At 36.0% G+C, this 27784-nt stretch overlaps 1 protein-coding gene across 1 annotated transcript in view; it reads right to left on the reverse strand.

Annotated features, from left to right (window-relative positions):
* Nucleotides 1-240: 240 nt before the first annotated feature.
* The window catches only part of cerk (ceramide kinase), a 38680-nt gene continuing 11136 nt past the window's right edge, over nt 241-27784 (reverse strand). Inside the window, exons 2-13 of the mRNA XM_051890144.1 lie at nt 25004-25132; nt 24715-24837; nt 23846-23971; nt 23039-23105; nt 20364-20509; nt 16577-16651; nt 15784-15936; nt 15578-15683; nt 12763-12833; nt 9772-9977; nt 8456-8676; nt 241-3512 (exon numbers count right to left, since the gene is read on the reverse strand). Coding sequence (XP_051746104.1) covers nt 3425-3512; nt 8456-8676; nt 9772-9977; nt 12763-12833; nt 15578-15683; nt 15784-15936; nt 16577-16651; nt 20364-20509; nt 23039-23105; nt 23846-23971; nt 24715-24837; nt 25004-25132 — 1511 coding nt within the window. The 3' untranslated portion in view covers nt 241-3424. The remainder of the gene's footprint in view (nt 3513-8455; nt 8677-9771; nt 9978-12762; nt 12834-15577; nt 15684-15783; nt 15937-16576; nt 16652-20363; nt 20510-23038; nt 23106-23845; nt 23972-24714; nt 24838-25003; nt 25133-27784) is intronic.

Genomic DNA, 27784 nt, shown 5'->3' on the forward strand with positions numbered 1-27784 from the left:
GTACAGCAAATGTTGCATTGTACTTAAATCTACAATTTAAATATATTGTGATTTCTGCTTTGTAATGAACATGGGATCATCATGAAAATAATCCATGCAAATGGTCCTCAAATAGGATTATTTTACTTCATTTTATTTTGCAATGAAATATGATTTTGGGCGTGTCTGTGAAAGTTTTAGTGAGTTTCATCTTATGATTCATTTTGATATGAATGTAATCAAAACTGACCACTCAGAACATTAAAGGTTGTTTAACAAACTTTATTAATGGATTTTCTTTGCGTTTCGTTCAACAAATCAAATTAAACATCAACAGGTCTTACACATCATCTCGAGTCCTGCAAGATGACTTCATTCTCAGTCATTACTGAGTCTTGACAAGTGCTCGACTGCATAAGGTCAGGTGACACCCTGCTTTCAGCTGGAAACATACACACAGTACTGGACAACCATTGCAGTACATTATACAGTCACCTGTCATGGGCCATAAATGACCGGCAGCCACCAGGGCATGCAAATCAAAAAAGTGGCCACATTCAAGTGATTAAAATGGGTTGTGATTGATATCTTTGGATCAGTAGGGCAAGTTTCTGGCACATCATGTGCATACACAGCATGTACTGGGTTTGATTAGGTCTGAAGTGGGCTGTCAAATAGGAGTCGGTGTCAAATACACAAGCTTTGACACAAGGCTAATACTACACACGACACAAATACTGTTCACACACAAGAATAACAAGCCACAGTTCATAATTCATAACAGCAGAGGCTCTTGGGAGCTCTAGAATTGCCTGATCACATACAGGGACATCATTCCTATGGTCTTCCTTTAGTAAATATGGGTCATATTTCACTACAATAAATTAAAGAAAAAAAAAACAGTTATGGAAAATATAATTTCTTAATTTTCTTTTTAAAATGTTTTTAAGAAATTGGTAAATCCTAATTATGGCACAAAAAGTCAAAATACCATGAGATACCAAGTCATAATAATGAGATAAAGTCAAAATTATAACATAAAAAGTGGCAATAAGGTCTTATGACACAAGAAAAATTAAGAGATAAAAAGTCAATTATGACAAAAAAAAAAAAAAAAAAAAAAAAAATGCATTTATCATAATTATGACTTTTTATCTCATAATGGCTTTTTATCTCATAATTTCAACTTTCACATGATTTGCCAAAGCATGATTTTTTCCCCCTTATGTAGTGAAAATAAGCTTCCATACAATCTTCTAGTCTATGAAGGACATGAACTTTGTTTTGTTTGTAATGGCTACAGAACTTGTGTAGCCTCGACAGATGCATCATGGGAAATCAATGCTCTCAATCACTAGTACAGCTCAAGAAACAACTTTTAAAAAAATGCATATTAAAGCAGCAGACATGCACTACAGCGAAAAGCAATTTCTCTGTATATCATAAACTCCTTCATCCTTTGATATTGCAAGAACAATAAGATCTTTCAGAAGAAATAAGACCTTGGCATAGGAAACAAACACAACATTCATTATAAAGGGAGGAAATATTCTCTAGGTGGGGGAGATGGGGGGGAGGGGGTTGCATTCAAGGAAGACAGCGCAGAGAAGAGGGCTACAGTATATTCCTTTACATTCTGTCTGATGAACAGCCATACATACACTGACCCTGCAGTGATATCGTGTAGCCGTCAACTCTTGTAGTCAAGCTCACTGTTGCTACATTTAGATGCATGAAATGTCTGGAAAACAAAACTGACTGTGGTAAGGGTGGGAAATTAGAATTAGAATTGGTCAAATATCTAAGAGGTGTGTTTTTTGGGGGGAAGCGGATTCATACTGATTGGACATGCTATTTGTATAATAACAGTAAATGTTGCTTTTAAATAAATAACAGGATGTTACTAATCAAGTGCAAAAAATTATTTTATGTAGGCTACACTGTCTACATCATAGATGTTACTTCATGCTAAATTTAAGGAATAGTTCATCAAAAACAGAAAATTCTGCCATCCCATGTTGTTCCAAACCTGTATGTTGTTTAGTAAAACACAAAAAAAGAGAGATTTAGCAGAATGTCTTAGCTGCTTTTTCCCAAAATACAAGCCATTGGTTGTCATGTAAGTTGTAACCAAATACAAAAGGACAAGTTTGTATATACCTAAGTGATCAAAGTTATTTCATAATATACTTTTATTTATATAAAATTATAGTATATTTAGTGTAGTATAGTATGTTGAATTAGCTTTTATTTTTAGGGAATGTAACACGGATCTGTGAAAACAACCAAAAATGCAAAAATGCATTATTCATGCCAGGCCAGTAGTTGGCGATGTCACTTTGTAAAGAAACACGACGCGCCTATAGATTGAACACATAATACACATGCGCATGACGTCACCGTTTTCACAAATTCGCATTTTTGTAGTTAACATGGAGACGAATTCAGTATCGTTTTCAAAAACGTGCACTTTGAAACCTGTTTTCAGGCCTCCAAAACACATTGTGCAAATTAATGGCCAAAACGCATAAAAAGTTTTCTGTTTTTAGTTGAAAATGGTGTTGTGTAAACGCCCCCTTATATTTTCCATTTTCACTTTAATTTTAGTATTTTTTTTTATTAGTATATATATATTTCAAATATTTCTATTTAGCTTTAATTTCAGTCTTAAGTTTGAGTTGAAGTACTGTAAATACTAAAACTATTTATTCCAGTTAGTTGTCAAGGCAACATTTCTAAATTTTTTTTTCTTTCAGTTTTTCATCTAATATGAATTTTATTTTATTTCAGCTTGTTTTAATTACCAACAACTTTTTTTCGTTGCTGGCAATGATTAACAACTTAAAATTGCCAAAATTTGCTTGGAACTTTTTTTTTAAATGATGCCAGAATTTTCATTTTTTTTAATAACCAACAAACAGTTCAACACAAACCACAACCTTTTTTTGGTATACCATTATCTTTATGGTCTGACCACCTCATGTGCTTTCTATCTAGACAAAACAGCAAAGGTGCTACCAAGAGGAATGTTTCATAACCAAAACAGTTCACAGTTCCAAGGATTTGACTTTGGAATTCAATTAACGCTACTCTCAAGACCAGCTTGATCGTGGTGGAAGACAAATGCTGACAACTGGAAGCTGTCGCACACAGCAAGAGATATCACCATCAAATTCAAGGACTTCAAGGGTTGAAATGAAAAAATAGCAATACTAGTGCCTAGCTGAAACAGCTAATCCTATCTTACAGAATTCTAATACAGCCTGTATAAAGAGGCTATGAGGATGCTGCTGACTCCAGATCTGTGTTTCCAAAGCATCTTCATGAGGATTATCTAGATATAACAGCATAAGAAACAGCGTGACATTGTGCTGAGCTAAAGGTGACTCTTCCATTCAAAGAATCTCAATCCTTCATGTTCCAGCTGGAGTGAATTCATGAAGATCTATATTGCACAGTGAGTGTACGGGTCCTCAAACACCGGCTGCTCTTCGATCCCTCTCGCAAACAGCGTGATCAACTGGCAGTGGACCCTAAGACAGAAAGAAAGAAAAAGTCAAACGAAATGCAACCACTTCACTGGAAAAAACAACATCCTAAAAATCAGCCCAAGTAAATTGGAAACATGTGCCTTAGGCAGCATTTCTGCAAAATGATATTACATTTGCACATTTTGCCACACGTTCAAAGAGAAATGTCTAGTGAGTGGCGCCAAAAGCCTGTTAAGTTTTATCCAAAACTGATGAATGTAAATCTGGCAATGATTTATTACATGGTTGTTGCTGTATTGCGCAAGTTTGTGAATGAGATGTCCGGTTTGTGGCGCTAAAAGGTTAATGCTACATACCACCTACACTAAAGCAAACATAAAATAAAAACATTTGCTGAAGCAACCAGGCCATTATGGCTTGCTTCTACAAGTCTTTGAGCTCTTTTATCGTGAATTGTGTTTCATGGTACTCGTACCGAGCACTCCGTATCACAAGTGTACCGGGCGAGCTACCAAGCAAGTTTATTACATTCATATGGAGTAGGGCTGCACGATATTGGAAAAAACTGACATTGCGATATTTTGTTTTTCTCCAATATATATAAAATATATGAAAAAAATTCATCAGATGACTTGAATAGCTCTATTTGGAAAGAATGAATGAATAGTGCTTTATATTTTTCAGTTAAGTCTAAAAGTATTCAGGTACAGAAATTGAATAATCAAATGCAAAATAACACTGCATAGTCTTCACTGTATACATTAAATATAATTAATCTGTGTTAACACTACAAAAGTGAATTTTCTCTTTTTCTTTTGTTTGATTAGCATTCATGACACAGAAAGCAGCAGGAATATTATGCTGCTGTCACTTTAAAACAGAATGCGTGAATCCAAAATAGTGTTACACATCTTGTTTTCTTTTGCAATTCCCAGACAGCAACATAGTTTGGCCCAGATCTGGCCCACATCTGGTACATGTGGATTACACACGGACCAGATGTGGGCTGGATCTGGGCCGACACTATGTTGCTGTCAGGGTTGTTTAGTTCACCTAAGCCATAAGTTGTTTATGAGGATACTTGATGTTTTACGTGCATTTTGACAATTTTTTTTTGCATGTATTTGTCTGTTCAGGCACAAATAGACAAGGAAGAGAACACATTCGGTGTTCACGTGCATTTGCATGGCTGTGTTTGTGTGTGTGTGCGCACAGAAAATAGCCACACATTCAGAATGGTTTAAAATCACTTGAATATTTAAACTTAAAAGGACATAAAACATGTTCAAATGATAAACTTTTATTGTATGATGGTCAAACTTTGCATTTAATCCGAGAATCACAAGCGTTTTGAACCGTGGTGTCTGCTCCGTACGGATTAACGATCCCAATTTGACATCGCACATCCTGCGATGTGACTATCGGGCATGTGCACATTGTGATTTCGATGCTAACATGATATATTGTGCAGCCCTAATATGGAGATGGTTATGTGATGCAAACATGAAAATGCATTAGTTTACAAATCTTGCACTATGGTAAAAGTGTTTTGAGGTCATAACATAGTATTGTGAAAGGAACCGTGCGAAAGTAAGTCTTTATTAATCAATAATCTGCCCCTGTAATTAGAATTTGTGAGAAAATTTTACTGCCACTAGTGTTCATTTCAAATAGAAACTGCAGTGAATTGCGTGTATAGGTACATTTTTGGAGTTTATTATAATATTGTTTAATTTGCTTAATATTTCAATATATGTGTAACATTTAAGTATAATGGTTTGTTCAAATCCCTAACCCAAACTATTTGCAATAGTAAAATTGATGCTTGCTTTAGCAAACACCACTAATACATTGTGTCCTAGAGTAAAAAGAAGTGCAAGCAAGTTCTGGTAAGCAATAAATGCTTCGTCATGTTGAGTAAAAAGTTTTGTAGTTAAATGCATGTGCTATTAGGAGGTTCAGGGGCTCTTTAATTTCCTCTAATTCCACTCAATACTCTGGAGGTGAGTTCAGTGCCAGGCGATTGCCTTTTTCAGCAGTGGTATCATCATCAATTATCTCAACAGGTTATTTGCTTACTCATTCGAGAAACAATTACTGAAGCTGAAAATGGAATAAATGAATGGACTTCTATTTTAATTAAAGGAGGTGAGCCTTTAACAGTGAGAGGGCCATTAAATTAGGAGCATTTCACTGCTACGCATTGTTGACACAGAACAATGGGGCGTGAAGGAAATGATGCATTCGGGCGAGCCGTCATGCTGTATCAAGGAGGAGAACTCCTCCTCTGCAGGCACAATAGAGGGAGTTTTTAATTTTAATAGCATCTTTTCCACAGGCTCAGACCACAAAAGTCCATTTATTTACCCTGTTTAGTATGCTAGTGCTGAGACAATCTGGTGCTCATGAGACCTCAACATTTCAGCTAAAGCTTTCATTAATCGACCAACACTTTAATGAAGCATGTTCATTTTGTGTCGGAGGAACATTTTCTGAAAACTAATCATACAGGATCTAAAAGAGACTTCCCTTAGATATATGAGGAAGTCTCAGTGATGTCCGCACCCCTTAATTACAACGACAATTAGAACTTGCTTGAAGTAATTAGTGCATTAAAAATATAATGGCACACTCTTTTCGTTTTGAAACATGGCACAGTGCAAGAGTTCTCATTTTCACCGCATACACGTTTTAATTTTCGGTCATTACGCCGTCAGAAAAATTTGTACTTACAGGGGTACAACAGCTTGTCACTTGGGCAGTACCCTTAAAGGGACAACCTTGTAACTTAATTACCCCTAAAAGGTGCATTTAGGTACCTTAGGTTATGCCTACATTCATCTGGATACATTTGAAAATGGCGTTTTCGTTTCAAAACACTCTCCAATAACACTAGCGTTTTTAAGTTTCTTGTCCACACTGAAACCATCATCTTTCTTCAAGATGATACAGAGAGACCAGACATATCAGAAGTGCTCTATTTTCATAGCGTGAAAAAAAAAAAAAAAACTGCTTTACATGAAAATGTGATCTGTAAAATTATAGTACATAACAGACAGATTTGTCATATAGAAAAGGTCTCAACTAGCAGAATACAACAAGCGCTTATGTTTCAGTTAGAGATCAAACTATTCCAAGTATTTGTATGAAATATCACTGCCGATGCACATGTAAACAATATACATATGATGCTTTTGCGCCACGTTTTGGTTGGTAACTTCGTGAAACATTAGTTAACTATAGTAGATTGCATTTTTTTATTTAGAGCAGGTGGTCTTGAAAAAGCCCAAACACAACATAAGACAATGAGTAGATCACAGAGTGACATGACATGCTGCTCGGCTAAAGATATAGGACTTCCAGGATCCGATCGCGTCGTGATCATGACACAGTGTTTTCCAACGTCATTTGAAAGTTCAACCAATGGAAACTTGATCTCAGATGTAGTGAGTGGGTATAGCGGTTAGGGACGATGTGTAGAGACCAATCGGACAGAGTTTTACAGCTGGAGCGCTCTTGGATTGGATTGGTTTGATCGCTCATATTGACAGGTCTTGATTTACCATGCGCCATAGAATTGGAAAATATTTTTGTTTTTTTTGGTCATACAGATAAGAGTAATACATCTTTTGAATCTGTGAAGATTCTATTTTTATCTGTGTGCACTCACAATAACAAAACGCTGTGCTTTTGTAAAATAATGAAAGCAAACAGGGTGCGCTTTCTGCCCTCTCTCTGTGAATTGAGCGCGCCAAAAGAGAGAAAAAAAAAAGAAAGAACTGAAACTCCATGTAAACTTGCCTCACAGACAAGAAAAATATATCTATAGAAAGCAAAATGTCTAATTTTTAAATGAACCAATTCAAATGGAAAACATATTCTCAGGTTATGCATATAGGCGCGTCCACTACTGCACAGATGACGAGTCAGCATCGTCAACTTGCAGCCGAAATACAGAAAACACTAGTTATCAATTAATTATTAAAATGTTAAAGCAGTCTCCTTGCTGTTTTCAATTGATGCATTCATAATCATTACTTCTGCCGGTGCGCTGCGGCAAGCTTTATGTGTGCGCTTGAACTCTGATTAGGCTATGTAGGCATTAAAAGCTCTTTATTATGATTTATGTGGTTTATTAATAAACGTGCGATTAGTCCACTAATCACTTAAAATGAATGATTACTAGTCGACCAGAAAAATTCTTTAGTCGAGGTTAAATTAAGGTCATCATTAAATTATCATCGTCAATTAATCGATCGTCGATTAAACGTTAGCATCCCTGCAAAGTACGAAGTAACATTTATCTTTAGCAACACTGTGAAAGTGAATAACACATAACAGGTGCATCCCGGTATAAACATAGGGTGTATTCACACTAGGCACGGTTGCCTTGAACCGAGTCCGAACGCGATTTCCCCCCCCACCCACTCCCCCGCTGGCCCGCACTCACATTGCCCTTAACATTCCAGGCCGGAGCACGCTTACGTCATATACAATGCTACTTTTTGTATGGAGGAAAACAGGAGGAAAAGCACTTTAGCTAAGATAATAAATTTATCATTTATGCCATGCAACGATTTTCACTTGCACCTATCAGAGGATTATTACGAAGGCAGCTGACGTTAATGGAGGAATTTGCAGCTTTACTCGCAAACTACAATTCCTGTTCCTCATAGTATAATATCTACCCTCAAAGAAAAAAAATACTAAAAGTGTCACCTGACCCATTTTGCATATCCAAACTTAAAGGGAAGGGGAGTTTAAGGTATGTGTCTTGGTAGAGTGGGTGTGTTTTCACTCAAGGGAAGAGTCTAGATATAGCATTTCTGCAGTTCAAATAGTAGAGCATTGTGCTAGCTACGCAAGACAATGGGTTCAATTCACAAATGTATGAATTCATAAGCAGGTATACCTTGAATGCAATGCATGTCGCTTTGGACAAAAGTATCTGCCTAAATGTAAAAGTAAGAATTTATGTGTCCTACCGGACTTGAATTGCAGTCTGTGGAAGGATCTCTCCATCACAGTTCCAGTTGCTCTGGGAAGGCATACAGCCACAGGCTCTGTGCTCCCTGCAGATCTGACTAAGGAAACGCTTGCCTCCCGCTCCGCTCTCTCTCAGGTCCACTTCGGAATCACATTCCTGATATCTGGGGGTGAATCGGAACTGCTTGACCCGGTACACCTCCACAAAAGAGTGATCAAACTGTACAAAGAAAGAGATCAAGAAGAACAAGAGTAATGCTTACTGAATTCCACGTCAAATATCACTAAACACTACTGTTCAAAAGTTTTTCTTTTTTTGAGAATGACAATAATACTTTTATTCAGCAAAGTAATATTTATATTTTAAATAAATGCTGGTCTTTTGAAATTTTTAACCAAAGAATCCTGAAAAAAACTTCACAGTTTCCACAAAATTTTACTGTTTTAACTGTATTTTGAATCAAACAAAAGCATCCTTGGTAAGCAAAAAAAGACTTCCTTCAAAAACTTTTGCTGCCTCCAAACTTTTGAAAGATAGTGTTTATTCTGACAAGGATTCAATTAACAAATGTGAAAGATCATGATTTCTGAAATTTGGTCTAATTCATATTTTCAAAGTAAATTTGGGATCTGTATATTGTATATTTACAAATGAAAATGTCAAGAATTGTTTCTTTGATGAGAAATAAACTAATGTATTGTGAATTCTTACAATCATTGTAATCAATATTTAAGTTCTGTAACATCAATGCAATGATTTCCCATTGTCCAATGTAAAACTGACCTCATGTAAAACAAGTCAATTTTCGATAGGTTAGTTCTATCCTAAATTTAAATCCATCCATCCATCCATCCATCCATCCAGACGCATTTGAAATGTGGACTGTTTCAATATGGAATATGGGCTAATGAATTTCCATGACATTTCCAAATATTTCTGATTGTAAAGATTGCTTTTATAGGAGCCATTTCTAGTCGTTTCAATATTTTAGGAGTTAAGCTTAAATAGAAAAAAACTAGACAAATTGCCATGACTTTCAAGGTTCTCCATGACCATGGGAACCCTGCTGTGATTACATACTTCAAAGAAAAAGATTCCCTGCTCTTACAGTTAATTAAAAATACATATGAATTTATACTAATATAACATATATAGTAAGCATTTGGTGAACAGCGGGAATACTTTTTTGAAGTTTGTTAGTTAAGAGAGCAGTGTTTTTTTCCAGGCTTTGATGAAACAGGAATGGATTTGCTTTCTCTCTTTCATTAAAAAAATAATTCCACTGATATTTTCTGTTGTAGATAAAACGGGTACCTGGTCGTCCTTATTGGTGTGCCGCAGCAGGTGGCGCAGAAAGTCAATTCGGGAGCACTTCCTGACAAGGATGAGGTCAGTAGTTCCATCTGCGAGGTGCGCTGACGGCGACAGACCTTTAGGACTGCGAGGACATGCACAACTCATGCTGGCAGCATTGATGGCCAAGAACTTCCCCCTGATGACCGTCCACGTGTCCCGACACTCTGAAATACAACAACATCATCATGTAACCAGTTTTGGGGGTAACACATTACAAGTAATGCGAGTTACGTAATCAGATTACTAGTAAATTAACATTACTTTTAAATTTACAACAAAATATCTGAGCTACTTTTTCAAATAAATAACGCAAGATACTTCGTTTTCCCATTTATTGACGAACACATCTCCTGTCTCCATGTTGAAAGAAATCTTGAGTAAGTGCAGAGGTGTTGAGTGCGCTGTGTGAACATGATGCTTATTGTAGATCTAGACTAAATGTGAGCAGACATTTACTCATCTCGCTTGCACAAAATCAGATTATTACGCAAACCTGTAAAAATTAAATATGTTAAATAATACAAATATACTTTATGTATTTAATCTCACTTTATTAACCAATGTCTTTGCTGCTGACCTTTGAGGATCCAAAGCAACCATACTAATAAGCAAAATAACTTTAGATAAACTTCACATTTGTGTTTAATTTTTTTGTTTTTATTGGTGAAGTAAGAGTGTTGAACTTTCTTCTCCTTCATCCTATTCTTCTGCGATCCAGAAAATAGCCCGTTTCCGCCACTAAATAAAAAAATAAAAACAGTAATTGCGACTTTATATCTCACAATTCTGACTTTTTTTCCCCTCACAATTGTGAGTTATAGGCCCGGTTTCACAGACAGGGCTTAGCCTAAGCCAGGATTAGGCCTTAGTTCAATTAGGGTATTTAGCTTTTATAAAAGTACCGTAACCCTAGAAAAAAAACATTACTGATGTGCATCTTGAGACAAAACAATGACTCTGACATATTTTAATATATGTCAGTGCAAGTTACTTTCAGTTAAAAAAGCTCAAACATGCATTTTAGTCTAGGAGTAGCTTAAGCCTTATCTATGAAACCGGGGGATAAAGTCACAATTCTGAGATATAATCTTGCAATTGCTTGATATAAAGTCACAATTCTGAGATATAAACTCGCAATTGCATGATATAAAGTCAGAATTGCGAGATATAAAGTTTCACACAATTGTGAGTTTATAAGTCGCAATTGTGAGAAAAAAGTCAGAATTGCGAGAAAAAAAGTCAGAATTCTGACTTTATATCAGACAATTGTGAGTTTATATCTTGCAATTCTGACTTTATAACTCATAATTCTGAGAAAAAAAGTAAAAATTCTGAGATAAAAAGTCGCAATTACCGTTTTTATTTTTTTATTTAGTGGCGGAAATGGGCTTCCATAAGAAAGGCAGCACAGCATGACTTTACATAAAATGTAACTAAGTAGTGCAATGAGTTACTTTTTTAAGGAGTAAGGCATTACTTTTAAAAGTAACTTTTCCCAACACTAACCAGGTTTCCATCCAAGGAGTTTTTTTTTTAGTTTTTTTAGCAATTGAGCTGATGGAAATGCCATTTGTCGATAAAATTTCTCAAATGTCGACAATCTTTTTATGTTTCTCTTTAGTGCATAAATTCTAGGTCGATACTTCAAATGCCGCAAAAACACTTTTTGTCGAGAAAAAGGGCTTTAACGCAAATAAATATGGACATATCACAAGACAGAATTACCCTATACATGTCATGCAGCGTCTGTGATCGTGGTGTTGCTCCTGTTAAAGCACCGTTTCTCTGTATATGTGAAAATAAGAAGTACTGGCGAATTTCAGTTGTTTCATTACTCTGTACATTTTACATATATTTGGGATGCAAAATATACGAATTCCGATATACGCAAAATTATGTATGGAAACAACTCAAGGGCAGATTTTTTTAGATATAACAAAACTTATGCGACAATGCATTTTTTTAGGGATGATGTCATCACCCACACCATTTTATTGGTAAAAGGCCAACTGGATGAAAACAGCCTTCAGACAGTAAATTTCTTTTTTTTTTTCTTTTTTTTTTTTTTTCTCGCATATTTGCTTTGTTGATAACAACACATCACAAAAACTGGATGGAAACTTAGTAAGTGTATTCTCTGACCATCTGGTTAATGAATGAATTTTCATTAATTGGATAAAAGTATTGGATATAAAATATTTTCCAGACCTATAAATAAATAAATAAAATTCCCCAATATTTTCATGTTTTCCAAGATTGTGGATAGGCTAGGAATGTCTAAGCACCAACCCAGAACACCCTAAAAACTCAGAACACATTAGCGATAGTTTTGCACATGCAAATCACTCACATTTTCTTGAGAAAATTTAAAAATCTACTTATAAATTGGAAAAATGGTAGAAGTAAGGTGATTGTAAATCTCAAGGCATGTATAGCTGTGGCACTGACTCACTGATGAAGGGCCCTCGAATGTCTTTCCTGTTTACATCATTCTTTCCCTTATTTTTCCCACAAGAATCTATTTATGCCACACGGTCTAAAAGCATTCAGGAAATCATCATGCACAAATGCCAATTTGGGACTGTGAGGGCAGAGAGTGTGTCTCTGTAAACAGCACTTATCAGTGCTCAGGGTAAACACACAGAATGCTGGGTAACGGAGGTGCCAGTTGTTTGGAGGGTGCTGTGAGGCAGAGATAATATGCTGTGTGTGTATGTGTGCACTCTCTAAATGATCAGCCGGGCGGCAGCTTGAACCATTTGGCCTAATGTTCACAAACAGCGTGCCAGTCGAGCCGACAGATGGGGGCATTACAAATCACGGCTGAAAATGCACTTTGTTGGCCTGTACTATGGGTGGGTGCATTTACCACAGAGCAGATATGAGACTTCCTGTCAATGCCAGAGCTCAGTTAAACATTGGAATAGAGTATTCCCAAACGCTCCTCACCAGCTTCAGAAACGCTGTCTTCATCTTTGCTGACCAGTTTGTCAGACGAGGATTGCCGACAGATACTACACCTGCAAGTCAAACAGAAACAGATGTTAACAATAGAGGAGGGCAATATAGCTACAAACTCACTACAAAAATGCCTTATATGTATATATGTACACACCACACACACATAATTTTATTATTTTAGCCAATTATATCCAAAATGTTTAACACATACAGGTGCTGGTCATATAATTAGAATATCATCAAAAAGTTGATTTATTTCACTAATTCCATTCAAAAAGTGAAACTTGTATATTATATTCATTCATTACACACAGACTGATATATTTCAGATGTTTATTTCTTTTAATTTTGATGATTATAACTGACAACTAAGGAAAATCCCAAATTCAGCATCTCAGAAAATTAGAATATTACTTAAGACCAATACAAAGAAAGGATTTTTAGAAATCTTGGCCAACTGAAAAGTATGAACATGAAAAGTATGAGCATGTACAGCACTCAATACTTAGTTGGGGCTCCTTTTGCCTGAATTACTGCAGCAATGCGGCGTGGCATGGAGTCGATCAGTCTGTGGCACTGCTCAGGTGTTATAAGAGCCCAGGTTGCTCTGATAGTGGCCTTCAGCTCTTCTGCATTGTTGGGTCTGGCATATCGCATCTTCCTCTTCACAATACCCCATAGATTTTCTATGGGGTTAAGGTCAGGCGAGTTTGCTGGCCAATTAAGAACAGGGATACCATGGTCCTTAAACCAGGTACTGGTAGCTTTGGCACTGTGTGCAGGTGCCAAGTCCTGTTGGAAAATGAAATCTGCATCTCCATAAAGTTGGTCAGCAGCAGGAAGCATTAAGTGCTCTAAAACTTCCTGGTATACGGCTGAGTTGACCTTGGACCTCAGAAAACACAGTGGACCAACACCAGCAGATGACATGGCACCCCAAACCATCACTGACTGAGGAAACTTTACACTGGACCTCAAGCAAAGTGGATTGTGTGCCTCTCCTCTCTTCCTCCAGACTCTGGGACCCTGATTTCCAAAGGAAATGCAAAATTTACTTTCATCAGAGAACATAACTTTGGACCACTCAGCAGCAGTCCAGTCCTTTTTGTCTTTAGCCCAGGCGAGACGCTTCTGACGCTGTCTGTTGTTCAAGAGTGGCTTGACACAAGGAATGCGACAGCTGAAACCCATGTCTTGCATACGTCTGTGCGTGGTGGTTCTTGAAGCACTGACTCCAGCTGCAGTCCACTCTTTGTGAATCTCCCCCACATTTTTGAATGTGTTTTGTTTCACAATCCTCTCCAGGGTGCGGTTATCCCTATTGCTTGTACACTTTTTTCTACCACATCTTTTCCTTCCCTTCGCCTCTCTATTAATGTGCTTGGACACAGAGCTCTGTGAACAGCCAGCCTCTTTTGCAATGACCTTTTGTGTCTTGCCTTCCTTGTGCAAGGTGTCAATGGTCGTCTTTTGGACAACTGTCAAGTCAGCAGTCTTCCCCATGATTGTGTAGCCTACAGAACTAGACTGAGAGACCATTTAAAGGCCTTTGCAGGTGTTTTGAGTTAATTAGCTGATTAGAGTGTGGCACCAGGTGTCTTCAACATTGAACCTTTTCACAATATTCTAATTTTCTGAGATACTGAATTTGGGATTTTCCTTAGTTGTCAGTTATAATCATCAAAATTAAAAGAAATAAACATTTGAAATATATCGGTCTGTGTGTAATGAATGAATATAATATACAAGTTTCACTTTTTGAAGGGAATTAGTGAAATAAATCAACTTTTTGATGATATTCTAATTATATGACCAGCACCTGTACATAAGTAAACATCTATTTTAAACCAATCAAGGCATGGTTTAAAAATATAAGCAGGAACCATGATATTTATCCTTATATTAAAATATTTAGACTGTAATTTATATGTACTTACATCTAGAATACATATTGTGAATATACTACCATTCAAAGGTTTGGGGTCAGTAAGATTGTTTTAGAAATTAATACTTTTATTCAGCAAGGACTCATTAAATTGGTCAAAAAATGACAGTAAATACATTTATAATGTTACTAACGATATGTATCACAATAAGATCACAGTTTCCAAGGTTTTCAACAGTGATAATAACAAGAAATGTTTCTTGAGCCTCTAATCAGCATATTCCAATGATTTCTGAAGGATCATGTGACACTGAAGACTGGAGTAATGATGCTGAAAATTAATCAGCATAAGAGACTTCTATAAGAGACTTAAAGTGTTAGTTCACCCCAAAATGAAATTTCTGTCATTAATTACTCACCTATTGTTGAATAAAGTCATTATTTTGTTTGTTTTTTTGGCCCACAAAAAGTATTCTCGTCACTTTATAACATTAAGGTTGAACCACTGTAGTCACATGAACTGTTTTAAATATGTCTTTAGTAGCTTTCTAGGCAGTGTTAATTATCTTGCTGGCAATGGAGGCCTCGCTGAGCCATCGGACTTTATCAAAAATGTCTTAATTTGTGTTCCGAAGATGAATGTCTTTGAAGGTCTTATGGGTTTGGAACGACATGAGGCTGAGTAATTAATGACAGAATTTTCATTTTTGGGTGAACTAACCCTTTAAATATTACCGTCTGCAAACTGTAGTTTATAAATATTACCTATCCCTAGTTTACAATATAACTGAAACACATCAGACAATGTCTCAATTGACTAATTTTACAGGTTCTGTCATGTTTTGTTATTGTTTGCTCACTGATTCATATTATTGGGATTGTATTATGACTAAACAAAAGATACAGAACAGTATTTACCCAGATCGGCACTGCATTTTGTCTCTTGGAGTTCCTAAGTTCCCTTCAGCAGGTAAGAAGGACACAGTTCCCTCATAGTAGCGATGTGACAGAAAAGTTTTAACACCTGGAAAAAAAAAGTAAAAAAAGTAATGTCCATTGCAAATTGCAGAATTGCAGACAGACAAGAATCGCCTATTTCAGTCTTGAGACATTTTCCTGTGTACCTGAGATATCGTAACGGGCCGGGCCCATCCAGCGCTTCCTCTCGCTGTCTGTCAGCACGTCTCCGTAGAACCCGTAACCCAATAGTGACACAGAATAACGCAGGAAGCTGTTTTCATTGTGCACTGAGCAGACGTCCATTGGCTGAGAATCACCTGTGGTAAAAGTCAGGATGGATTCCAGGAAACACAAACTGATAACGTCAGTATTCAGTGCTATGATGTCACATCTGAGAATATTGCTGCAAAATTACATCACTGTCTCCCTTCCCAAACAGCAAAAAATAAATAAATAAATAAAAAATAAATAGACATTATTTTCAACCTGGTGTAATGCTATAATTAAGCAATGCACCACTTAAGGTTGTAAGTTACACTGATTTATTTAAAGTATTTATGAACTCTTTATATGATTTAATATATATAATATTTGCTATTATAAATCACTGAATCAGAGTTTGAAATCAGTCACAAGCCAAGGAAAGACATGCTCTTAAAAAAAAAACCTTAAATGAATGACTTAATGAAAAGATTATCTCTTTTCATTTGGAACTTGGTGGACACGAACCAAACAAGCAAACAAACAAAAATCATTACAAATGAATGACAAGTTGCTCTCTTGAGTTAAAAACAGAATAGCAGAATCTCTACCAGTTGACATTTCTAGCCTTACACAGTATATGCTGTCATACTGCTCAGTCCTAGCTGTCAAATGCTATAGAGAAATTCGCATAAACATACGTACAAACATAGCTAGATATATGTATCATAGGCAGATATGGAGATGGCCACTTACCCACAACAATGTGCAGTGCTGAGGTGACAGGGTCATTTGAGCCAACTGTGGCGTAGCATATACAGTCAGTCGAACCTGTTTCAAAAACACATTTCATGGGTCAGGGGTTCAGAAATGGCCTAAATCTATCTCTCATAACTCACTCTGAAGGTTAACGTATGAAAATCACACTTTCATTTTCAATTTCTGTGGCATACGGGGGCAGTAGCAATCTAACCTTCAATTGTGAACGCTAACCAAACATCACAAGCCAATGGAGGTTTTGCTTCATTCAGCCCTTGTGAGAATAAGAAAGTTTTTCGATCTTGAAATGATTGTAGCTGAAGCATTGCAGGGCACTGTTATATAGAGAGATGAGATTTCAGATGAGTTCAGCCCTCTTTTCTATCTCTTATATGCTGTCTGTTAATCTAATTCCTCTTCCTCAAATTGCTTATATAAAAGCATGAGGTTAAAGGTTTAAGAACACACCGACTGCCATTTGCAAATGTGCCGGATTAATTAATTCACAATTCCACTATTGTTTTCATGAAGGGGAAAAAAATAAATAAAATAAAATAAACACATTGTTTTTGAATTTTGGATCAATATATATCATGATAAAACCATGCTGTGGTGGTACCATTATACAGTTACAGTATTAGATAACATGGTAATGAATAATCGCTATTTTCATATTCCATGCTATTTACATATTCCATGCTATTTACATTGAAATGATCAGTGTACTACTAAAAAACATGGTATTTAAATTAGTTAAATTCATTTAATTTTTAATTAATAATTTTATTACAATTAAATCAAGAATTATTCATATTAAATGTTATAAAAAATATGGTAAAACCATGTTATTAATGTTAGACATTCAAAAAGATATTAATATTAAATGCCCATGTAATTGGAATTAAATAAATAAAATGAACAAATGATCAATGTAATCATTTAATAAAATGTTTTAAAAGGATACTAAATTATTTAAATAATAAAATCAAGAAAATGTAACATTGAATTAAATGTATTAAATTATTATTATTATTATTAAAAAAACATGGTATTGTCATGGTACAAAAACGTAGTATTATCATAATAAATGTCCAAAAACAAACAAAAAAAAAAAGTATTATCATGACATACATCAAATAAACCATAGTATTACTATGCTATACATTCAAAAAAGGGTATTATGTTAAAAACAGCATGGCAATACTTTTAGGTTTTTGTCAATGTTTTCATATGCTTTGTCAAAAACTATATTGGTAAATGTAAAAAACAAAAAAAACAAAAAAAAAAAACCAAACAAACATGGTATCACCATGGCAACACAGCTTAAAAAAAAAAAAAAAAAAAAAAAAAAAAACACAGTAAAATCATGGTACACAGTCAAAAAACAAACAGGGTATTTCCATGCTACAGGGCCAAAGCAACTATTTTTAAGGATTAGTTCACTTTCAAATGAAAATTACCGCAAGCTTTACAAGCCATGCTAGGTGTGTATGACTTTCTTCTTTCTGATGAACACAATCAGAGTTATATTAATTAATATCCTGATGGATCCGAGCTTTATAATGGCAGTAAGCGTTACCAAACTAGTATGAGCTGAAAAAAGTGCTCCGGGGGGTTAATAAAGTCCTTCTGAAGTGAAGCGATGCATTTGTGTAAAAAAAAAAAATCCATATTTAACAATTTACACAAACGCATCGCTTCACTTCAGAAGGACTTTATTAACCCCCTGGAGCCGTGTGGAATATGTTTATGATGGATGGATGTTGATGGAGACACTTTCTTCAGCTCATACTCTTACTGCCATTATAAAGCTCGGATGCATCAGGATATTTATTAATATTTCTCCGATTGTGTTTATCAGAAAGAAGAAAGACATATACACCTAGGATGGCTTGAGGGTGAGTAAAGCTTGGGCTAATTTTCATTTGAAAGTGAACTAATCCTTTAACACCATGGTACATGTTCCAAAAAAACAACTGTTAAGTCTTTTTTTATCTGTTTTGTTTCTGATGCTTTCATCTATTAGACATTGATCAGACAAAGATTTGTCTCAAATTCCCCTGTTTAGATCAGTTGTCATCCAGTAACAAGATAAAAGGACCAGGAGATGTTCTTGGAAACTGTCACTTGTCCTTGCGTGTCTGGACAATGTGAGATAAGGCCATAAATAGACAGAATTACACACGCTGATAACGTGACTGATAATAACATGGCCTCTTAAGGGTTCGACATTGTCAGCTTTATATGGCAAACAGTAATATCACAAAACACGATTCGATAAGCCACAGTCATTAAGTTATCAATTGTTGCCAGAGCTCTTGTAAAGGGGACTCTGTAGGGCATGACAGCAGTCTACTTTTTCTGCTTGTGCTCGTTGAGTCTGGTCATTTATTAATAATGTCTGGAGTCAGTGAGATTTTTTTGGGAAAGTGTGTATATAGTTTTGTATATAGTGTGTACAAGCGTTTTTATCCGATCTTGAAAAGGCCACGTGTAAATGTCCTCTGAAATGCAGATTTAAATCCGATCACCCAAACCACTTCAGGAGGTGGTTTGAGACGCATTCCATACGAAACTGGACAAGTGTAAATACATTTGATTGTTGAAACCACATATGTAAATTTTACTCCTCCCCTACTGTTATAGGCTACCTCAGCCAGATATGACGGCACTACTGCAACATGCATCGCCACAGATATGACATGCCGCAGATGAGTAGCTGAGCATCTCTTCAGCAAGCTGACTTGCAAAGTGCCACAAATAAAATGCTCAACACACAATCATCCTCATTAAAAGTAGGGAGACTAAATGATCTTACCAGCGCAAATGCCGCTTTCTCTCCTAATGCGGTCTTTGACCGTGAAATCAACTGATGATAAATAAAATGCAGCACATACTTGTTGCTTTCGTTGACATGAACTTCATTAGATTTGCATATAGTGCGCGAATTGAAGATCAGATTTAAATTCGTTTTACGGATACACATTTATGTTGTTAAGTGTAAATGGAGAGATTTAACAAAATGCGATCAGTAAAAACGCATGAAGTGACCAGGTGTAAACAGGCCCTTAGGATGTCAATCAGGATGCATTGAAATGTGAAGATGCTAGAAATGTTTTTTTTTTTGTTTTGTTTTTTTTACACAGACCCACATGTTAAAAAAATGAATGCAACAACATGTTTTGTGTGAATGGCTCACTAGAATTTGGACAAAACATCTATGAATGTTGCTTTCTATTTTTTGAACAGCCTTTATATCAGGAGTGCACCTATGAAGCCATGTTTCGGCTTCATAGGTGCACTCCTGATATAAAGGCTGTTACTCTCTAGGCAGGCTATTACTCTCTAGGAAGCTCACTAGGTTTTGGAAGAGAGCTATAATCTCCTGCCGTTCTCCTCTAGTATGCAGCTGTGCCCATGAGCAGGTGTAAAACGTACAATGACTTGGAAATATCTCAAAACAAAAATGATGTAATGAAACTGTGAGCAACGGATATTTCCAGGAGCACTGCCAAGGAAGTGATGTGCATGAAAAAGCAATGAAACTCATGCAGAAGAACTGTCCTGGCTGCACAGACTCTGAGATTTGTGATTGTAGACAGGTGATTCCCAGTCCAGGAGCATCACCAACACTGCACATTTTGGATGCCTCTTTTATCTAACAGACCCGATTCAACCCATCAGCTTGTTAATAGAGTGCTCTTGAACTGAATTGGGTGTCAAATAAGGGACACGTGGGTACGTGCTCCAGTACCAGGATTGGGAAACACTGCTGTAGACTAACCTGCAGGAATGATGCCGATGCGAATTCCACATGGAACAAGGATCTCCTCCATGGAGTTCTCGTCTATACCTGCATCCCGTTGCATACGGGAGACGAGGCCATGCATGATTTCACTGAACATGCCATCTCCTCCGACACACACCACGCTGCAGAGAAAAGCACTGATCACTTCACTGCACATTTGTTTAAAACAACACTTTCTGCAGTGAAAGATACACTGTAAAAAAAATCCCCGTAAAATTTACGGTAAAAAAAAAAACGGCAGATATGGTTGCCAGAACTTTACCGTAAAAAATATGGTAGCAACATTTTAGGTTTTACGGGACAGAACTTAGTTTACCATCTGTTTTACATGTCAAAACTGTATAATTTAAAGGTTTATATTGTAATAATCACGGTTCATAACTGTTTATTTTACACACTGTAAAAAAATTTGTTAAATTTACGCTAAAAACCCAGCAGCTGTGGTTGCCAGAAATTTACCGTAAAAAATATGGTAGCAACATTTTAGGTTTTACATATTTAGCTTAAATTTACAGTAAAAAAAACGTACTCCATTAACTGATATAATGTTAATTTACCAACCTATTGAAGTACTAATACATGTTTTGTACCTTTATAATACACTGACAACCACTAAACACAGTGGTGATGAGAGTCACATGATGAACCAAAGTTCATCACAAGCAGATTTTCCACAAGCTGAGAAGAACAATAATCATATATAGAAGGTGCACGCAGTGTCATTGACACAAATTCTAAACACCATCATGGTAACACACATGAAATTTTAAAAATGCATTAAACATTAATTTAACAACATTAGATGTAACATAAAACCCTAATTTACATAACTGATTAGAAAAAACTAAGAAGAAAGAGTTATTTCAACGAAAATACATCAAATGTGAAGTGTCACGCAGGGAATTTACGGGTTTTCACTGTAAATTATACAATGACTTGTTATTTTTCACTTCCAAAAACTGTAAATTTAATGGTATTTTACCGTAAAATTACATTAAATGTACCGTTAGATCTATTCCAGTTATTCACCGTATATAGTACGAAAACTTTCTGTAAACCAATTAACTGTTTTTCACCATAGAATATTTACCGTCTTTTACCGTTAAAGTCACAATCATATTTTACAGTGTAGGGTGCATGTTGGCAAATGAATTAAATCTGGCCATATTACAAAAATTGGTAAATGCTCTGCAAAAATAAAATTGACCAAGACAATCACTTTAATCTTGGGGACTGAAAGTCAAAGAAGGAGTGCTGATCTTGATTAGATTACCAACAAAAGTACCAACAAGTACTAACAAAGTACTGAAAGAGCTATTTGGCCCCCTATTTGTAGGCTTATGTGACATCACAACTCAAAGATTTAAGCGTATACAAGGTAAGAATGCACAGACGTTAAACAACTAACCATAGCTAGTTAGCTAAAGGAAAAATTTCAGAAAATTAACAGCATTTTAGTCAAAATACGTCTTAAAAAAAACTAGCATCCAAAGTCGGCAACGGAAGCAGACTGTGTTGCCACCTCGCGTCACTTGCATCTGGGCCAGAAATTTGTGACTACAGTCAACGTCCAAATAGTTTTGTACTTACTAGCACTAGCATGCCTGCGTGAGAGGAAAAATCTGTCTATACCAGTAGGTGGCAGTAGTCTATATTCGTCATTCAAAAAGGGAAACTAAAACTAGAAATCTTCTTTCCATACGGCCATGATGTTATGAAAATATTGCTCAGGTAAGATGATGTAAAATTAGAAGAACTTTCTGTATGTGTCCTCTTATTTTTTTATTTGCTTGCGTTAATCACTTTGTTTGTCAACCCTTTATTTTACAGTGCCATAGTTACACGTTACTACATGTACTTACTATAGTAATAACAGTAAATTATGCATAATTACAAGTAACTAACCCTAAACCAAACCCTAACTGTAACACTATAGTAAGTACATGTAGTAAATAAATAGTACTCAGTACTTATTTGAGTAATTACAATGTAACTACGGCACTATAAAATAAAGTGTAACCCTTTGTTTTTCTTCTAGTGCACTGGTTCGCTAAGCTGAACAGCCAATCAGATTGATCTCTTTCACCGACTGCCCAATGCCAAGTTCAACATGCTCAATCGGCCAAAAAGCAGCTAACGAAGTCCGACTAGTGTAAAACACATCGCAAAAACTGGGCTGACAAATGCTCAACGATGGCCGACTTTGGCCGATTTGTGTGTCACAGCCTTAAGTGGTATTAGTTGCTTGTGAGAATAACAAATGTACCTGTACAATAAAGTGTATTTTACGATTTTAAAGCATTTGAACAGCTTTTATGTATGAAGATGGCGTATGTCTAAACTTTTGTTCACAGAAATTTATGTTAAAAAGAACAGGAAAAAGATCCAGAAGCAACAGTCAGACTTGTTTTCTGAATCTAGCCTCTGGCCAAGGTTTGAAGCAGCATCCATGTTGTCATCACCAAAAGCCACTTTATTTTAAGTCGTCATTTCCCAAGCTGCCTGCCATCATCTGCCTCAGTGCCAGACACCGATGTGCATTGATGTGCAAATGTTAATCTGAGCTTTGCTGCAGAGGACGCTTTTCTCGCTGGGCAAATTAAGAGTCGCCTGCACAGCGACCGCAGTCTCCCAGCAGGATGCCCACTCACCCATCATACTTCTTCAGATCAGCCTCTGTCTTCAAGTGGTCCCTGGCATGATTTGCACGCTCTGTAACTATAGAAACAAAAGGGAAAAGCCATTGTTAACAGGACGATGACAGCGAGGCTGAGCAGTGGGGGGAGAAACATCATTATGTTCATCTGGCAGTTAAATTGCATTTTTCTGCTGGCTTGATGGAGACCATCAATCAGCTGCATCAAATGATAAAGCTGAAGTCACGGTGAAAAACAATCCCTGGTACATTTCATTACCGGTTCTTTACCATCAGCACTGATGTAAACCGTAACTCGGAGGGATGTGCTGAAAATGAATGGAGCCTAGGACCGAGCCCTGTGGATCACGTTGATGATATATGCCAAAGGTGATGTATAGAGCTTATTAAACCGTCGGCAGAACATCTTGTTTGGCTCCTCTAATGATTTGGTTTGAATGGTATTTGTCCAGCCAGACATGTACTTTACTATTTACGAAATGTTTGCATGGTCGTAAAAAGAAGACCCTCAAGCAACTGCTGAGTAAGCCTGTAAGCCTCAGCTCTAACAGCCAGTATTCACACCAACCCAGGGTCTTCCTCTCTCAAACTTAATAAATAATGGATGTCTTTGCATTCCTATGTTTATCGACTATCACAGTTTGCATTATGGCCAGCTCTGGTGATAGATGGCGCTGTAAATAAAATCATATTCGTGGGACGGGTTGGCAGGTGGGGCCATTTGCCAACGGAGATCTATTTGCGAAGCATAAAAGCTCATTTTTTATTTAAATGTTAATGCAGGCAGCTGACGGGCACTCACCAATCACGTCGGTGGAAATGGAAGCCCGGGAAAAGATGGGAGCCACTTTGTGGTCGTAAATCTGCTTCCCGCGTTGTTTTCCTCCGTAGGGGTTGATGTACACCAGCAACCTCTTCGGTCGAATGGCTGTGGAATTAGAGGCGGGCAGAGCATTAAATGTGAGTTGTTTGACAACAGTCTTTCTAGGCTGTCAAAACTACTTCATTAAGTTGTTTCTGACAAACTTCATCTGATGCGACAATACAGAGAAGACCAAAACTAGAACCTAGTACTACTGTTTTTTAAATAAATATTCTGGGTTATTTCAAATTTACAGGTATTTTCCCAGTGACTTAGGCACAGCTCAATGCAATTTACACTATAACCAAATCAGCAAATCAGAACATAATTGATTTTTAATACACAGCTAGACTACGATTTTGAACCAATGAGATTTCCTTTTGGGCGGAGCTACCAAACACAGAAAAGCTTCAATAGAAACAGAGTGACTAACAAAAATGCCTGCTATGCTGGCAGATTAAAACAAAATCTGGTAAATTGAAAGAAAAGGCATTTTTATTATGCTATGCTAACAAGCAATTAGTGTCCATAATTTATATATACCATAATTATGTACTGTACCAGATGTGTGGTAATAATTAACTCACTCCTCAGAGTCTATAAATAAACAAAAAACGTGTTTACAGTAAATTTACACAATGGACACCAAGCAACTATTACAATTTTCAATAGTATAAACACTTCAACGTCATTCATGTGAAAATCACTAACCTATAACAATAACTTATTTTGTTTGCTATAGTTTATGTGTAGTTTACAATAGTAAACATTTCTGTTATAAAAAAATAACCCAAAAATTAGTTACGCACTCAACAATCCAAGTTGCTCCCTAAGAGTTTGGACCCAGAGCAGACATAGGGAATGTTCAGAGCAATGGAAAGTCACATTGCTGCACCGCCAGCAGTGCTGCCTCGTCCTCTCTATGTAGAACACTGCAGAGAAACACAAACGAGAATCCCACATTATTCTTAAGGTAAAAGGTGACCTGTATGATCAAAATCATTCTGATAATACACACAGCATAGTAGATAAAACTTAACAAGCTACTTATTCCCCTGTTATCATGGGGCAGATGACAGTCTGATTAGGCTGGTGTACCTGTGAAAGCGTGCTGGCAGTCTGCTGGGCTCTGAGGAACCTTCTGCCATTTCCCAGTGTCTTTACAGGGAGAGTCATCTTCCTTTTCCTGAACGGCTATAATCTCACACACGGGGACACAATGACTACCTGTGTATAGAGGGCCATTGGGTCACATAACATGAAAGACAACCACACATAACAACACCTGTTACACAACCTTACAAGTGACAGATTTAGAAGACTCTGCATAGGAAGCAACTCCATCAAACAAATAGAGCTTTATAGCTTTTATTTTTATATTTTCAGTCTTTATTTTAGTCTTAGTTTAAGTTTTATGAACTTTTTTGTGGTTTTTCATATTTACTAGTTTTTTTTATAGCTTTAATTTATTGTTATTTCAGTTTAGTTTTATTAGTTTGTACTTCAACTTATTTTAGTTGAATAGATAGATTTTAATTTTAATTTTTTTTTTTTTTTTTTAATAAAGTTTAAAGGGTTAGTTCACCCAAAAATGAAAATTCTGTCATTAATTACTCATCCTCATGTCGTTCCACACCGGTAAGACCCTTATTCATCTTCAGAACACAAATTAAGATATTTTTGATAAAATCCGATGGCTTAGTGAGGCCTGCATTGACATCAAGTTAATTTACACACTTTCAAAACGCCCAGAAAGGTACTAAAGGTATATTTAAAACAGTTCATGTGACTACAGTGGCTCAACCTTAATGTTATGAAGAGACGGGAATACTTTTTGTGCGCCAAAAAAAAAAAAAAAAAACAACTTCATGAAGCTTCGAAGCTTTACGAATCTGTTTTGAATCAGTGGTTCGGAGTATGAATTAAACAATCTCAAACTGCCAAAGTCACATGATTTCAATAAACGAGTCTTCGTTACATCATAAGTGTTTCGAAATTTCAATGGTTCACGTGACTTTGGCAGTTTGATACACGCTCTGAACCACTGATTCGAAACAAAAGATTCGCAAAGCTTCGAAGCTTCATGAAGCGGTGTTTTGAAATCGCCCATCACTAGATATTGTTGAATAAAGTCGTTTTTTTTTTTTTTTTGGTGCACAAAAAGTATTCACTTCATAATATTAAGGTTGAACCATCACATGAACTGTTTTAAATATATCTTTTGTATCTTTCTGGGCGTTTGAAAGGGAGTTGCTGTCAATGCAGGCATTTTATCAAAAATATCTTAATTTGTGTTCCGAAGATGAACGAAGGTCTTATGGATGTGGAACGACATGAGGGTGAGTAATTAAAGACAGAATTTTCATTTTTGGGTGAACTAACCCTTTAAGTTTTTGATCTAATAGTATATTTTGTTTTATTTCACCTTTATTTCAGTTAACAAAAATGATATTTTTCACAGTTTTAGTTTCAGTTAACAATAACAATACTGTCTCCAATACAGTTAATTCCAACTTTGACATGCTGCTAAGCTAAAGACAAATAAATAAATAAATATTATATAATATATAATAATAATAATAATAATAATAATAATAATACACACACCCACACACACACACACACACGACACTAACAAATATTGGGTGAAAGTCCATTTTAATTAAGTATTAACAGTGTGAATCTTTGAACTGACAATGAATTGATTGGATTCATGATGCATTGATTGAGTCAATAAACATTGAACAGCCTGTATATTATTTAGCAGTTATTGTTGACTTTGCAACTATATCAATGGATCTTAGTCAGAGTATATGTCATATTTAATTTTTGCCAATGAAAACAAGGCTGTTTGAAAAACAAATTGGTGACTACAAACTTTAAAGCAGTCATTTAGTTTTTTAGCATTTGAAATAGATTATTACCCAACACAAACAATTTACAATTGTCATATTTCAAAATCAATGCACTGAGTAAACATGAACTGGTACACACCTCTTTAACCCTTTATTGATGCCTTTCAGTAAATTATTATAAGTGAAGCGAACATCTGCAGTGTTTGATATATATATATTTTTAAAATAATGCCTGAAATTGTAACTGATTACAGAAAAAGCTTTAGAGACTTTTGAGTTTTGAGATTTCTTGTTGAAGTCGACTGCTTCATTTTGTTTGCTCTGCAGTAAAACACTATGTAAATGTCAGTTTCCATCATCTCTGTCTTTGTGCTATGGAAAATATCTCTAAGCAAAGGAGGTTTTTGCATTCTGAAGGCTTGTGCCCAAATGAGTCAATCTCTTGTTATTACGTAACACAGGCTTTCCAGAAAACCCCTAAGAGAGGAAGTTAATGAGGTCTGACCTTATTCAAAAGATCAGAGAGTTATGTGGATTAAAATAAAGTATTGCTTCAGAAACTTTACTTAATACCCAAATAAAGCTAGGGTAATGATTTATCTCAATTAAAGCTTCATGACACATTTACATGAGACATAGGCTAACAAGTGTATTTCATTTTTATACAGCCTAATGAAATCACTCATATGCCCAGATGTTGCCATACACTTAACAGCATCATAACATGGAAACAACAACCTGATAAAAGTTTCATGATACTTGCATTAGGGAGTTATTGTATAATGCATGAATACTTAATGAGGAAAAAGCTGAAATGTAAAGGTGTTGCAATAGAGTTAAAGAGTTCATAAGGGACACTAGATGCTTGTTGCATGCATTCTTGTTTTTTTGCCCATGTTTTAGCATCCACTGACCAAATATCTAAAAAAAAAAAAAAAGGGGGTATTCTGACATGAACAAATAGATTTGCAATGGTCGCTTTGTCGAGTCCAGTGTAGACAGCCTCAAGCTGTTGTGGCACTGC

Source organism: Ctenopharyngodon idella, chromosome 4 (assembly GCF_019924925.1).
Source record: "Ctenopharyngodon idella isolate HZGC_01 chromosome 4, HZGC01, whole genome shotgun sequence".
Taxonomy (NCBI): domain Eukaryota; kingdom Metazoa; phylum Chordata; class Actinopteri; order Cypriniformes; family Xenocyprididae; genus Ctenopharyngodon; species Ctenopharyngodon idella.